Source organism: Eptesicus fuscus, chromosome 2 (genome assembly GCF_027574615.1).
Source record: "Eptesicus fuscus isolate TK198812 chromosome 2, DD_ASM_mEF_20220401, whole genome shotgun sequence".
NCBI classification, from domain to species: domain Eukaryota; kingdom Metazoa; phylum Chordata; class Mammalia; order Chiroptera; family Vespertilionidae; genus Eptesicus; species Eptesicus fuscus.
Window position 1 is genome coordinate 42,586,264 of NC_072474.1, and position 16,885 is coordinate 42,603,148.

General features: G+C 43.2%; 1 protein-coding gene across 1 annotated transcript in view; it reads right to left on the minus strand.

Annotated features, from left to right (window-relative positions):
- Positions 1 to 16,398, minus strand: part of LOC103293873 (cytochrome P450 2U1) — a 30,993-nt gene extending 14,595 nt beyond the window's left edge. Inside the window, exon 1 of the mRNA XM_008150258.3 lies at positions 15,836 to 16,398. Within this exon, the coding sequence (XP_008148480.2) occupies positions 15,836 to 16,322 (487 nt within the window). The 5' untranslated portion in view covers positions 16,323 to 16,398. The remainder of the gene's footprint in view (positions 1 to 15,835) is intronic.
- Positions 16,399 to 16,885: the final 487 nt, after the last annotated feature.

The window sequence follows — 16,885 nt, forward strand, 5'->3', positions numbered from 1 at the left end:
CCCACACCATCTCTCCCTCCACACTCACACCCACACCATCTCTCCCTCCACACTCACACCCACACCATCTCTCCCTCCACACCCACACCCCCACCATCTCTCCCTCCACACTCACACCCACACCTTCTCTCCCTCCACACTCACACCCCCACCATCTCTCCCTCCACACCCACACCCACACCTTCTCTCACTCCACACTCACACCCACACCATCTCTCCCTCCACACACACACCCACACCTTCTCTCCCTCCACACTCACACCCACACCTTCTCTCCCTCCACACTCACACCCCCACCATCTCTCCCTCCACACCCACACCCACACCTTCTCTCACTCCACACTCACACCCACACCATCTCTCCCTCCACACTCACACCCACACCTTCTCTCCCTCCACACTCACACCCACACCATCTCTCCCTCCACACCCACACCCACACCTTCTCTCCCTCCACACTCACACCCACACCTTCTCTCCCTCCACACTCACACCCACACCTTCTCTCCCTCCACACTCACACCCACACCTTCTCTCCCTCCACACTCACACCCACACCTTCTCTCTCTCCACACTCATACCCATACCATCTCTCCCTGGATATGCTCTCCCACACACACTTGCACCCTCACTCAGGTCCTACCTGCCCCCATGTTGGTCCGCTGCCTTCCTTCTTCTTAATAATTAAGTCTGACAAGGTATACACCAGCTTTCCTTTTTCAGGTATTTTCTTAGTATAATCTTGTCCTTTCTTTTACTTTGAACCTGAATGAACTCTTATGTTTGGAGTATGTTTCTTTTTTGGGGAGAGGGTATAACTCTTAAACAACATATATTTGGATGAAAAAAAATACTTTCTGGCCATTATTTAGCCTGTAAACTTAGTCCATTTACATTTAAGTACTATTTCTAACATTATTTTGCACTCTCTACTTGTCCTACTATGTCTATTCTCTTTCCCCCCTTCCTTTCTTGCCTTCTTTTGAGTTGAGAGGAAACAGGGTGAGTGATCACCCTCCAGTTTTTAAAAAGCTTATTAATGTCTAGTTTAATAGTCAGTAAACTACAGACCAAAGGCCAGATCCAGCCTGCTACTTCTTTTTGTATTGCAAGAGAGCAAAGACTAGCTTTTACATTTTTACATGGTTGAAAAAAAGTGCAAATAATATTTTGTGTTACTGACCATCTGTATGTCCACTTTGGTGAAGTATCTATTTAGGTCCTTTGTGAAAATCCTATGAAATTGAAATTTTAGGTTAATAACTAAAGTTTCAGTAAAACCCAATGTTCTCCAGAACATGTGTTTTCTGTTTTCTACAGGGGTGGGGTGGTGATAAGGAACTGGCCTAACAATTACACCTTATAAGCATTTCAAGCAATCGCTCTTTTTAGCCCACTGTTTCACCCCTGTACCTCCAATTCCTGAGCCTTTTGGAAGTTCTACAGAGTAAACTGTCTCACAGTACTCTCCTCTGTAGACACATAAAGGTTGTCATCCTTCACTCTATGAACTCATTTGCTAATCCTGTGTCCACTTTTTGTCTTCAGACGTTGTGGTGCAGGACTGTAAATACATTTCATCATAGGTAGAGTATAAGCTTCTGTTAAAAGTCCCTCTGGTTTGGTATGTGATTGTCAAGACAAGGATGGAATGGAAATGTTTCAATTATTCCCCCAAACAGAACATTGCCTTTGTTTAATAAAGTTCCATAAACTACTTCCTAGACAAACAGCTTAGTCACTCTTCCTGTCTTTAACCAGGGCCACGTCTTTTGCTGCAGTCAGCATTTACTAATTATTGTTGGGCCTCCTTTCCTTTTCTTGGAAAAATATGGTCTCTCACTTCACTTCAGGATTTGATACTAATCCTATCTATCATCTCATCATGTAAGATATTAAATATGAGATGTCTGCTTTGTTCTTTTACTCAAGGAATTTTATTCTTCCTTTGTTAGGTCCTCAGTCTGTATCATCTACTCATCATCTTTTAAATTACACACCTGTATTTCAGAAATACTTTGTCCAGCAAAATGCCCTTTTTCTATCAGTTTTCCCATATTTATTTAGAACCTCCTAAATAAATGAGGCCCTGCATGCTTGATACTAAGAGGACAAAGATTTAGAAGATACAGTCCCTGTTCTTAAGATGCTTACAGTGCTGTGAGGAACTGGGTAAACCAACAATCCTAATACACTGTTATATGTTGGATTGTATTGAAGTTGCATCTTGTACTGAATGTTGTATATTTGAGGTATATCGAGGTTGTAATGAACACCATATCAGATAAGAGAAGGCAGTGCTTCTCAGAAGAAAGGTCATCTGAGCTGATACTTCATTTGTTAATGAGGATGTGCATGAAGGCACTGCTTAGAAAAATAAATAACTTTAGCAGTGTCAAAGAGGTATTTCAGGAAGAGTTTTTGATGATGAGCTAACAGGAATGAAGTGCAAGACAGAAGTGACCACAGTGACAGTGCCCAAGAATGCCAGAGATGAGAGACATTGACAGAATTATGGCCTCAGGGTTCCAAACTTTACAAAGTACTCATGATGTGGAGCCAGAATGGCTTAGGGTCTTAGAAGTATTTGGAAGAGATCTGGCACATCCTATCATCTCCATTATTAGCCCTGAAAAGCAATGCTGGTCATGAATCTATTGGTTGGGAATGACAAAAAACAACAACAACATACCCTCAAGCTAGTTTAGCAAAAAGGTCAATTAGGATGTGGAACCAAAAAACAGGAAGGGCCGAGTGTCACCACCTCATGAAACAAAAATGTCCCAGAACTTTTTTTTACTGCACCCAGATTTCACTTCCTTCTGACTGACTTCTTTCCTACTGCAGACCAGCTTTTAAAAGAATATTAGCTATCTTAATATGTCTATTCTCCCATTTTCACCACCAGAGAGAAAAGCCCTCTATTCTCCAGGTCCAACCTCAAAAATGCTGGGGAAGGATTTAAATGCTTCAAGTATGCCATAGTGAAACCAATTTGGGACACCTTAAGTTCATTTTGTGGCTTGAGGTTTCCAAACTATGCCACAAGTATAAATTCTTACCCTAAAACCATGTGAGGATAGGTCTCTAGTTATGAATTCTTGAGTTCTGTGCCCAGCCCACCAAGTAACCAGTGTTACAAAGAACTGAGCTATTCTGATGAATCCACCTTTGATCAGGGGTCTATCCCTCAGCTAGTCATTGTGACCAGGGAAGAGAGTTCTTATAAAGATAAGTCATCACTTGGCCCAGCCACAGTTAATGTCTACAAAAGAATGGTGGGGACAGAGTTCCTCAGATAAAGGGGGTACTCTTGTCAAAGGAATAGATTCTAGATGGTTGAAACAAAAATCCACCTCAAACCAAATAAGGGTCAGGCTAAACTGGCTATAATACATCCTCACAAAGGAATACTGTACAACACTTAACTTTGCAGGAGAACATATTTTAAAAAATTTTCCCCTTTTTATTGAATTTATTGGGGTGACACTGATTAACAAAATTATACAGACTTGAGGTGCACAATTCCACAACACATCTGTACACTGTATTGTGTGTTCACCACCCAAGTTTAGTTTCCATCCATCGCCATTTAGTATCTCCTCTGTACCTTCCTCCACCTCCCTGTAGCAATCAACATACTAACTGTCCATGTCCATGAGTACTTTCTCTTTTTTTTGTTTTTGTTTTTGTTTTTGCTCAATCCCTCCACCACCTTCCTATCCAGCCCTCCTCCCGACAGGTGTCAGCCTGCTCTCTGTCTATGAGTCTGTCACTACTTTGCTTGTTAGTTCATTAGATTCCATATGTGAGTGAAATCATATGGTACTTATCTCTGACTGGCTTATTTCACTTAGCATAATGCCCTCCAGGTTCATCTATGCTGGCCTAAGGATAAGATCTTCTTTTTTACAGCTGAGAAGTATTCCATTGTGTAAATGTACCACAGCTTTTTTATCCACTTATCTACTATCCACTTATTATAGAAGTCCACAGGGTCATAGAGGTGTTCCTCTTAGTAGGAATTCATGCTCTCTTATGTAACTATTTTAAATAACTATTCTACTGCATTTACTATAAGATTCAAGTTATCTTGTTTTTCTCACTCGTTTTCAAATTCCCCAGATGAACTTTCATTTCTATCTTCAGTTCTGAACTTCATTTTGCGTCTTCTTCCCCTTCAAAGTAGCCAATGCTGACAATCTATCCCGTACTTTTAAACTTCTTCATAATTTTCTTTGCCTTCCATTTGTATGGCTTTGGCATTTGCCTACTCTTGCTCCAAGTCTCTAGCAATGTTTCACAATTAGAAATGATCTAATTTCTATCAACAGGGAAATAAATAAATAACAAAAGCTAGAAGGAAAATGATACTTTAAATATATGATATGTAAGTTTTAAACATATATACGAAATAAAGTTATGTACTGTTTATGAATCTGAAGCAAATCTGAGTGGTGGATAAATGAGTTTATATTGCTATCCGAATCTTGCATTTGAAAGCCTACCTAATAATAGACAAATATGCAAATTGACCATACCTCCGACATGCCCACAAGCCACGCCCACCATCCAATCAGAGCGAGCATGCAAATTAACCCAAACCAAGATGGCTATAGCCACAGAGAGCAAGGTTTCCTAGGTAACAGAGGAAGCCAAACTTTCCGCCTGCCCTTGCCAGGCCTAAGCCTCCACTCAAGCTACAAAGTTTCAATTATAGAAGGTAAACAAATTCAAACAAATGGCGGCAGAATGGAGCTTGAGAGAACAGGCCAGGGTTGCCGCCGGCAACAGGGGAAGCAAAGCTTTCCGCAAACCCTGGCCGGGCCCACCCGCTTAAGGCAACAAAGTTTCAATTATAACCCCAACACAAATGGCTGCAGGCCTCGGAGGGAGCCCCAGGCTTGGCTCCGCTCCAGGCTACAAAGTTTCAATTGTAGAAGGAAAATAAATTCCAGATACCAGGGCCTCTGCTTGGGTCGCCAGGGGCGTGGCTGTCCTACAAACCACCACAGGCCCCTTGCTCAGGCCGCCCCATGCCCCAAGGGAACTCCCACCTGATCTGGGACACCCTTCAGGGCAAACCAGCTGGCCCCCACCCCTGTATCAGGCCTCTATCCTATCTAATAAAAGAGTAATATGCAGATTGATCATCACTGCAACACATAATATAGCTGCCCCCATGTGGTCAAAGATCCTGCCCCATGTGGACACAAGATGGCCACCACAAGATGGCCAGCAGGAGAGGGCAGTTGGGAGGTACCCGGCCTGCAAGGGAGGGCAGTTGAGAGGGACAAAGCCTGCAAGGAAGGGCAGTTGGAGGTGATCAACCCTGCAGGAGAGGGCAGTTAGGGGTGACCAGGCTGGCAGAGGAGGGAAGTTGGGGTCAAACAGGCTGGCAGCAGAGTGGTTAGGGGGTGATCAGGCTGGCAGGCAGAAGCGGTTAGGGGCAATCAGGAAGGCAGGCAGGCAAGCAGTTGGGAGCCAGCAGTCCTGGATTGTGAGAGGGATGTCCGACTGCCCGTTTAGGCCCGATCCTGGTGGGATCGGGCCTAAACGGGCAGTCAGACATCCCTTGAGGGGTCCCATATTGGAGAGGGTACAGTCTGGGCTGAGGGACAAGCCCCCTCCATGCACGAATTTCGTGCACCGGGCCTCTAGTATTTTATAATAAAAATAGGGTGCAAAAACCTTTTAGAAGAAATGGGCCACACTTAGAGTAAATCACTTCTTTGGTAGCCTTGTTTCTGAGTTTGTAATTTTATTTTCTATTCCTACTCAGGAAAAAAATCATATGAATTAATGAGTGTGATGGGTAGAGCTGATGTAGTACATCTAATAGCCTATCTAGCTTATTGTAGTGTTTTGGGCTTAAAAAGAGCACCAATCTCAGTATGATATTTTGAAAAACTCAAATATAGTAAGTAACCTTCCCAAATTCTAGATTGTTTTGGCAATCTGTTAACTATTTCCAGCCTCTCTATGCATATCACAGTTTATGAAACATTCCCTGTCTGCTAGTCTTTAGCAGCAAAATTATTTTTAAATATCTTGTGATAAATATTTAATAATGTTACTGGCCCCTAATTCATAATATCATTTCTTTCCCCTAAAAGTATGCACATGTTGTATCTGAACAGTTTCACATATTACAATTTTGCCATTGGGAACCTATAGCCAAAGTTGGCTTGGGCACTCCTCAAGTCTTGCTCAGCTGAGCCGCTCAGCCTTTTAGCTTTAGTGGCCTCGCTTCTTCATGTTGGTCATGCTGTCCATTTCTTGACCTGTGAAGTCTACTCAGAACTCATCTGCTCTTTCATTCTTTGATAAGCATCTTGAAATAAACTCACATTCTCTCCTTTAATTCTACACCCTTGAAAAAGTTCCAGTAAAAAAAATTCCTCAACTGTCTAAATTTTCCTATCCAGATGACCTGTTCTCTATTCCAAGTTAAGTCCACAAGCATTTTCTTTGTGACATGTGGTTCTTCCTCTACTTTTTAGTCAATCACCTTCACCAGCTACAGAAATTTTTCTCAATTCTTTCACATCCACCGGAATAAGCGCAGCACTGCCTAACACATCCTGTCTCTTATAGCAGGGGTGGGGAACCTTTTTTCTGCCAAGGGCCATGTGGATATTTATAGCATCTTTCACAGGCCATATAAAATTATCAACTTAAACATTAGCCTACTACATTTGGCCAAACCTTTAACTCACCCCTAATGCCTGGGCAAGGTCAGATCAAATGATTTCCGGGGCCTTACACAGCCCTCTGACCGGATGTTCCCCACCCTGTCTTAGAGGAATGCATTCTTTAGTTGAGATGCTGAAGCGCCAAGTTTCCCCAGGCTCGCAGTGCTTCTGAAATAAAGAGGGATCTCATAATAATCTGTGGTCCAACTAATACTTAGAAACTGACTCATTATAAATTCTTGACCAAACTATATATCCACCAAAAAGGACCTCAAAGAAGAAAATCTAATTCCTACCTTTAAAAATCTAGAAGAAACGACAGACATGCAACACAAAAAATATGATGTGATAAGTCCATCAACAAATGCTTGTATGCATGCATTCATTAATTTCTTGATTACCTCCTCTGTGCCAATTAGTGGGGACACTGGTTACCAAGATGAACAAAATCTTTGCCCTCACAGAGCTTACATTCCAGTAGTAGACAGACTTGGTGATAGGCTAAATACTCTCAAAGTGTTTATCAAATGAACTAAGCATGTGATAAAATAAGTTGTGGTACTGGAAAGTGTCTAAAATAGGACTAAAAGGCAACATTTGGCCTGAGAGATGACAAGGAGTCAGTCAAGTGAAAAGTTATTCTGGGCCCAAGGCAAACCCAGTGTCCTGAGGCAGTCACAACCTTGGCAGGAATCGGCTTGGTGTGCTTAGAGCAGGTTGAAATGTACAAATAAAAGGAGAGTGGGAAGAGATAAAATCAGAAAGGTAGGCAGGAGCCAGATTCTTCAGGACACAGTAGGTCAAGTATGGAGCTGGAGGCAACTGGTTTCAGCTAGGAAGTGACATGGTTAAATACATGATTTTTAAAAAGAAATCCCTTTGGCTGATACAGAGATAAAAGACTGATGCAGAAGCAAGCAGGCTAGTTATGAGGCTTCTGAGTATCAGAGGAGAAATGATGGAAGTTTGGGGGAGGATGCTACCAATGAAGATGGAAAGCAGTGGGTGGATGTAGAACACATAAATGCAGTAGGAACTGACAAGAGGTCAAGTGACTGGTAGGGGGTGGGGTGGGGTTAGAATGAAACAGGGATACCTACCATCATAGAGAAAAGGATAGAGCACCTCTCCCTGGGAGTGGAGAAGTATCTCAGGGACCAGTTTCTCAAAGAGGTGACATTTAAGCAGGTATGGAAAAACAAAGTAAGTGTTGGTGAGGATGTGGAGAACTTGAACCTGTCACTGCTGATGGGAATGTAAAATGGTGCAACCACTATGGAAAGCCATTATGGCACCTACTCAAAAAATTAAACAGATTTAAACTCTGATCAGGCAATTCCACTTTTGGGTATATACCCAAAGAATTAAAAGCAGGGACTTGAACAAATATATATTTTTTCAACTGAGTAATTATTTATTGAGGATCTTCTTAGGGGCTCATCAGCAAAAAGACACATTGGAAACACAATTTCAGTCATCAAATGCCCATTTCATGAAAGATACTGTACAAGGGTGGGGAAGCAAAGATGGTTAAGAGAAATCACTAGGCCGATGATCCTGGTCTGATGAAGGAGACTGGACAAGGGGTTTGGCTGTGCACGGAGATGCACCAAGCACTCTATTCACATTTGGTTACTTGGGAATGGGTGTGGTATGCTCCAGGGATGGTACAGAATGAGGCTACGAAACAAGAATGTCTGCTGCGACTCCGGAAGCTCTGTGACAAGTTTGGTGCAGCTGTAAGACTAATCACCAGGATAGTCTGGATTTGAGCTGATAATAAAGACCTTTTGCAGTTTTGAGCAGAGGAGACATATTGATTGAGAGCATATATTTTGACACCACACAATCAGGAAGTGGCTGATAATGCATTATAATTATAATTTTGAGGGTGAAATACCATTATTCCTGGTTTACATAAAAATTTAAGAAGCTTGCCTAAGTTCACGCAGCTAAAGAGTGACAAAGGCAGGATCTGAACCCAGTTCTAAATCCAAACCCAGAGATTTTGAGCATTTTCCTGCGGTCTCAGAATCTCTAGGCAGTCCACCATTTAGTTATTCTTTTTTTTTTAACAGATTTGATATCCTGCACCAGCTCATTTCTATACTTTAAGCTATTTAAAAATGAAAAACTGTTAAACAATGGTGGTTTTTGCAGTGCCATTGGTGAAAGAAGGCTTAAAAAGGGAGTTTTTCAATTGGTAACACATATGGTAAAATTCAAAGGACACAAGCAAAGAGGGAAGTTTCCCCCAAACTCTATTCCCTTATATAAAGGCAAACACTACCAACCATTTATTGTGTACAATAAGGATTTTCTATAAATATATAAGCATGTGTGAGTGCTTGTGAATTAAAGATGGCCACAAATTCTTATCTCCTGTCCACTCTTCTCATGGACAGTGGACTCTCTCTCTCCTCTACCTGCATCTGGAAGAGCTTTTAACCTATAGACTGCAGAAGTGACTTTTAGTACCTGCTTCCATCCACTTGAAACCCAGCTGCCATGCTGTGAGAACCCCAACCCATATGAAAAGACCACATTAAAAGAACCAAGTGCTTCACAACAGCCCCAGCAGAGCTCCCAGGTGACACCAGCGCCAACTGCCAGGCAGAGAAAAGCCCCAGGTGGCTGTGGCCCCAGTCCAAGTCATGTGGGACAAAAGCACAAGCTGAGCCCAACCAACCACAGCATTTAATACTTGTCTGAACTAAGTTTTAAGGCCATTGGTTACATAGTGGTACACTAAACAATGTGTTATTTTTTTTTAAAAGATTATCCATTGTTCTTATTTTACCTGCTTTCTTGGATATCTTCCAATAAGGCCATTACATGGATGGTACAAAATTTATTCAATGTCTTTCAATGAAATTTTGGTATTTGCCTATTTTCTACTGTTTAAGTTCACGCAGCTAAAGAGTGACAAAGGCAGGATACAAAAAAAATTCATGGATGTATTGCTCCATACATGTAAAAGTATATGTTTAGTTTAAAATTAGCCTCTTGTTTTCTAGAGCTACACTGTCTGCTGTCTAATAGCCATAAGATGCACTCACTTTCTCAATCTTACTGTCTACATTTAGCTAGTGGGCAGCATAGAGAATATTTCTGTCATTGCAGAAATTTTTATTATACATAGTGCAGGGGTCAGGCAAAATTCCTGAAGAAGACTAAATGATATTTTAGGTTTATGGGCCATATAGTCTCTGAGAGAAATACTCTGCAATTATAGTGCAAAAGCAGTCACAGACAAATGGTTGGTAAATGATTATGATTGTATTCCAGTAAACATTAAAATTGGAATTTTACTTAATTTTCATGTCACAAAATATTCTTTTGATTGCATTGAAATTGCATAGAGTATGTGCATTTTTAAGTTTAAAACCAGATTGCCACCTGACTGGTGTGGCTCTGTGGTTGAACCAGGAGGTCTCGGTTCAATCCCCAGTAGGGGGCGTGCAGGAGAAAGCGGATCAGTGATTCTCTCTCATCATAGATGTTTCTACCTCTCTCCCTCTCTCTTCCTCCCTGAAATCAATAAAAATATATTAAAAGAAGGAACCAAGATGGTGACGAAGTTAAACAACTAAACTGCCGCCGCGCACAACAATTTCAAAAATACAACTAAAAGACAAAGCGTCTACCACCCAGAACCACAGGAAAGCTAGCTGAATGGTAGATTTACAACTAAGAAGGAAAAAGAAAGAACAAACGCGGAAGGGCTGAGGTACGGAGGCGCGTGAATTGGGCTGGTGGCGGGCGACGGGACGCGCAGCTTTTTTTCCAACCTGAAGGGAGATAAGCTCCCAATCACTCTGAAATCCAGTTTCTGGGGACACACGGGGGACCCAGACGCCTACGGGGAGAAGCTGGACTCTCGGCCATCGGGTTGGAAAGTGAGAGTGACGTTTTTGCAGAGGTGCGCCCAGCAATCAGTGTTTACTGCGCTGGAGCACGGGACGCAGGGACTTGGAAAAGTGGAAAGGCAGAAAAGGCAGACTAGCAGCCACTGCTGTTTGCCACGCCCTAGCCTAGTGATGCCCTGAGACCCGCCCTGCACATTCTACAAACCCGCCCAGGCTCCAAACAACAGCTTTTGCATATAAATGGCCTTCCCTGTGGCAGCTTAACCAAATAAACTGCAGCTCCAGTCAAACTGCTCCAAAACCATTCAAGCAAAGAGGAGAAAACTGCAGTTTTTGCTGTAACTCCTGCTGAGTGGCCTCAGACAGTAGCTGACCTGCACCCCATTGGAGATCCAGAAACGAGGGCATCTAGTGGTCGGTGTGAGACGACACCAGATTTCCACCACTTGCATAAGGGACACATTCAAGAGGTAGACTCAGTGAGCGCCAAAGCCCTACTGCAACAAATCCCGGCCCATAAACGTGTCTCCAGCACAGCAATTCTTCCTTTATAGACACAGCAGGCCCTCACAGCCAATTGGCCTGGAGGTCAATTCCTCCCAGAGACACCAACAACAATCAAGACTTAACTACAACAAGGCTGTACACACAGTCTAAAAAGGGGTGCACCAAGAGCGTCCACCTCAGGTAACTGGGAGGCTGACCCATTGAACCAATAGGACACAAAGCTACCCTACCAACTCAGGGAAGCAGCAAAAATGAAAATGAGGCAAGGAAACAGATCCCAAACAAAAGAAATGGAGGAGAACAAACGACTGGACATAGAATTCAAAACCACGGTTATGGCCGAAACCGGTTTGGCTCAGTGGATAGAGCGTCGGCCTGCGGACTCAAGGGTCCCAGGTTCGATTCCAGTCAAGGGCATGTACCTTGGTTGCGGGCACATCCCCAGTAGGGGGTGTGCAAGAGGCAGCTGATCGATGTTTCTCTCTCATCGATGTTTCTAACTCTCTATCCTTATCTCTTCCTCTCTGTAAAAAATCAGTAAAATATATTTAAAAGAAAAAAAAAAAACCACGGTTATAAGGTTTTTCAAGAATTTCATGGAAAAAGCCGATAAACTTAATGAGACCCTCGAGGATATGAAAAAGTCCAACTAGAAATTAAACATACACTGACTGAAATAAAAAAATATTATACAGAGACCCAACAGCAGACTAGAGAAACGCAAGAATCAAGTCAAAGGTTTGGAATATAAAAAGGCAAAGGACATGCCTCCAGAAAAGCAAGAAGAGAAGAGAAGAGAATTCAGAAAGTAGAAAATAGTGTAAGAAGCCTCTGGGACAACTTCAAGCGGACCAGCATCCGAATTTTTGGGGTGCCAGAAGAAGAGAGAGAGCAAGACGCTGAAAACCTATTTGAAGAAATAATGAACGAAAACTTCCCCCACCTGGTGAAAGAAATAGACTTACAAGTCCAGGAGGCACACAGAACCCCAAACAAAAGGAATCCAAAGAGGACCACACCAAGACACATCATAATTAAAATGTCAAGGGCAAAAGACAAAGAGAGAATCTTACAAGCAGCAAGAGAAAAACAGTTAGTTACTTACAAGGGAACACCCATACGATTATCAGCTGATTTCTCAACAGAAACTATTCAGGCCAGATGGGAATGGCAAGAAATATACAAAGTGATGAATAGCAAGAACCTACAACCAAGACTACTCTACCCAGCAAAGTTATCATTCAGAATTGAAGGGCAGATAAAGAGCTTCACAGATAAGAAAAAGCTAAAGGAATTCATCACCACCAAATCAGTATTACATGAAATGCTGAAAGGTATTATTTAAAAGGAGGAAAAAGAAGAAAAAAGTAAAGATAAAAATTATGAACAACAAATACATACGTATCAACAAGTGAATCTAAGAGTCAAGTGAATTAAAAATCTGAGGAACAGAATAGACTGATGAACATAATAGAATCAGGGGCATAGAATGGGAGTGGATTGATAATTCTCAGGGGAAAGGGGTGTCTGTGTGGGGGTTACGGGAAGAGACTGGACAATATCATACACCTACGGATAAGGATAGCGACGGGGAGAGGTAAGGGCAGAGGGAAGGGTGGGAACTGGGAGGAGGGGAGATATGGGGGGGGGAAGGAGAAACAATTATAATAATATGAACAATAAAGATTATTTTAAAAAATACAAAATAAATAAAAATATATTTAAAAACAAGAATAAACAAAATTAGATTGCCCTCTTAAGAGCATTTTGAAATACCACTTCCTGGCATGTCGTCAGTTGTCGCAAATAAACTCTAATAACTTTCAAATTTCTACAGGTTTGAACCTTCTTACATCAACACCAAGCATGTAAGCAGATTACATGAAATAAATCTCTATGTGTGTCTGTGTATGTATGTATATATATATATATATATATATATATATATATACACATATATATGTAATAAATTAGTTTTTCTGAAGGAAAAAAAATAAAATTAAAAAATAAAAACTAGATTGCTCTCTTGAGAGCATTTTGAAATCTTGTTTCCTGGAATGTCATCAGTTGGCTCAAATAAACTCTAATAAACTTTCATAATAATTTTCTACAGGCTTGAACCTTCTTATATCAACACCAGCCTCGACAAGCATGTAAGCTGATTACATGAAATAAATCTCTGCGTGTGTTTGTATGTGTGTATACATATATATATATATATACACATACACACACAACACACACACACACAAACACACACTGAGTGGCCAGATTATTATGATCTCTGAAAGCATAATAAGCTGGCCACTCAGTGTGTGTGTGTGTGTGTGTGTGTGTGTGTGTGTATTAGAGGCCTGGTGCATGAATTCGTGCATGGGTGGGGTCCAGCCAGCCTGGCCAGGGGAAGGGGACATGGGCGGTTGGCCAACCTGCCTGCTGGTCGAACTCCTGGTCGAGGGGACAATTTGCATATTAGCCTTTTATTATATAGGTTATACAATAATGGTGGCCAGATTATTATGTGCTCAGAGATCATAATAATCTGGCCACTCAGTGTGTGTGTGTGTGTGTGTGTGTGTGTGTGTGTGTGGTGAATTCGTCTGTTTCTCTGGAGGAAAAAAAATAAAAACTAGATTGCCCTCTTTCAAGATTATATTACTCTGGACATATAAGTGACTGTTTCCCCATCCCTTTAATAACTGGTATCAAATATACTTGAAAATCTGACTGCTAGAAAATGAAATCTCAACTATGGATTTTATTTGCACTAACCAAGGTTAAATCATCATCTTTTAACTTTATATGAAGATTTATCATCTTCTTAACTATTCATATTGGGTTATTGGGCTTTTATGCTTTGATTTATTGGAACTGTAGTACATAGAAAGAAAAATTAACCTTGGCCAACATCTTTTACCAGTTTTGTTTGGGTTTTTCCTTAACAGATATTTGTACCATGTTCATAGCAGCATTTTTTCCACAGAAGCCAAAAGGAGGAAGCACCCAACTGTCAGGGGATGAATGGATAAACAAAATGTAATACATACATACAATGAAATATTAGTCTTAAAAAGGAAGGCCGTTCTCACACATGCTACAACATAGATGAACCTTAAGACATTATGCTAAGTGAAATATGTCAGTCACAGAAGGACAAATACTGTATGATTACTAAATTCATAGAGGAAAAAAAAAAAAGGTGGTTGCCAGGGACTGGAAAAAGAGAACTGGGGTTAATATTTGTTTAATGCTCACAAGACTTCAGTTTGGCAAGCCAAAGGGAGTTTTGGAGATGATGGTTTTTACAACAATGTAAATAACCTAATGTCAATGAACTGTAAGATTTAAAATTATTGAGTAGGCAAATTTTATGTGTATTTCATCACAATCTAAAAAAACGAAAAGCAGGCAGCCATGAGATTGGGAGAGATTTCCAGGTAGAAGCAGTAGCCTGTGTAAGGCATGGAGAGGGTGAGGTATGAACTGTGACTTCAGTTTTTCAGTGAGATGTTTAGAATTTTATGATCATCACTAGATCACTAGAGTCCCAGTGCATGAAATTCATGCACTTGGCGGGGGGGGGGGGTGCCCTCAGCACGGCCTGCGCCCTCTCGCAGTCTGGGAGCCCTGGGGGAGGCAGCTCCTGCATTGAGCGTCAGTGCACATCATAGAGACTGGTTGTTCTGCTGTTCAGTCGATTTGCATATTAGCCTTTTATTACATAGGATTATATAGGATTACTACTATTCATTTAGAATCCTGATGCAAAACTCTGGCTTACTCAGATTCTAAAAAGCCTGGGTCTCTTTATGCCACATTCCAGAGACAGTAAGTAGCAGTTCACTTAATACTTACTGAGATTTACTATGTGCCAGGCACATAGGAATTACCCTGTCCTCCTGGATGTCAGTCTAGTGGTGAAGACCCACATCCTGGCCCCAGGTTACAAAATTATGTAGCCTCAGTTTTGGTAATTGCAGTGAAGGAAAAATACTTGTATAATGAAATTGTTCTAATAACGGAGCTTAATTTTTGGAGAAGCAGTGAGGGAAAAAAAAAAAAAGCCTCCCTGAGGCAGACATTTAATATCTGCAAAGGAGTGACTCAGAAAAAAAAAGCCTGGGGCCTGTTAGCCAATAGGACAAAGGCGGGGAAGACTGATGAAGGGCAATAAATAAGCAGGGAAATAAATAAATAAATAGGTGGATGGGTGGGGTTAGAGGAAAAGTAAATGTGATATTTTATTGAAACAATGTGTTTCGTTTCCTAACCCAGAAAAATTGCCCAAGTTAGACTCCAGGAGGCAGGAATCACAGTGGCTACAAACTCAGTGTATTAAGTTTGCCAATAGGCTCCTAAAGTGTTTTCTGGACTATTTTATGGGAAAATAAATATCTTAAACTCTTGCACGCAAAACTCGGAAGGTGAAAAGGATCCAGGTTTCCTCCAGGGAGTGAGGCTTGGTTCTGGGAAGGAGAGAATACCCCTGCAGAGATGCAGCCAGGCTTCACACTTGATTGTCACCCCCTTCCCTCCCATTACCCTTCCTCCTGATCTTGAAATATGAACGAGTAATCCATCAGCTACAGTTGAATGGCATCTGGAAAAGGGAGGCACCGCCGCCACCACCACCACCACCACCCCCCCCCCCCACTGGGGTGCAGCAGTGCCCTGGCGGGGTGCGTGCGGCTGGAGGGGGCACAGGTCCGCAGCCTCGCGGGTTCACAACTCCCCGGACACCCGAGGCTCCCGAGCCCAGCTCACCCTTCTCCTTGGTCACTTGGGAGACTAGCGGCATCCGAGGACGGTCGCTGAAGGCCTCGGCCTGCTGCACCAGCGCCTCGCGCACGCTGTGGAAGTCATTGAGGACGACCACCAGGAAGGGGCCCACGAAGAAGCTATAGATGTTGCCATAGACTCGGGCCAGATTGGTCAGCAGCACCTGCGAGGCCGGCATGTAGGGGTCCATGTTTGGGATATTCATCCCTAAATTTAACCAGGTCTTCCCGCGGAGGAAGGGCGGCACCAGCACGAAACCGAAGTTGCCCACCACCGGCCAGGGCGTGGGCCCGGGAGGGATGCCCGGTGGCCGGCACCGCCTCACCCAGCTCCACCCGAGCAGCGCGGTCAGGCCGAGCAGCAGCAGCGCGCCGCCGGTGGGGTCCAGCCTCAGCAGCCCCCGAGGCGCGGGCAGGAGACTCAGAGGCCAGGGTAAGCCCTCGGGGGCCTGTGGCGGCGCGGCGGTGGCCATGGCCAGTGCACGGGCGGCCTTCGTGTTCACCCTGCAGTCCCAAGGAGAGCGCTCTCGCTGACGCCCGCTGGGAGCCGCGGCCTTAACCGGGAGCCGGGGGAGGGAGGAGCGGCGGAGCGCGCCGGGATTGGCCGGGCCCTTGCTTTCTCCCACCTCCTAAAAGGGGACGCGCCAGCTGCGCTGCAGAAGAGGTCGGCGGACGGACGAGGTGGGGCGCGCAGTCTGCAAGTTTGGTCTCTAATGGCCGTAGCACCCCTCCTTTGGGTCCGGTCTGGCTGTGGCAGCTCCTGAAAACAAAGATGCTGGCTGTGCATTCTTGCGCTCTGATTGGCTGCTGGACTTCCTTAAGTCGTTCGTTTGTATATTGAGTGTATAAATCTTGCGGGGACAATAGGCCCCTGATGTGACACAGCCTCCACCCCAGCAGCTCCACCCTGAGCTGGAAGGGGGGGGGGGGGGTTCCGCCCCACGCCATGTAGCCAAAAGACCGGGCTACTACTCTTTATCCAGATCGGGATTTGCAGTCAAAAAGACCCTTTCCTCTTCCCAGAGCCTGGAGGATG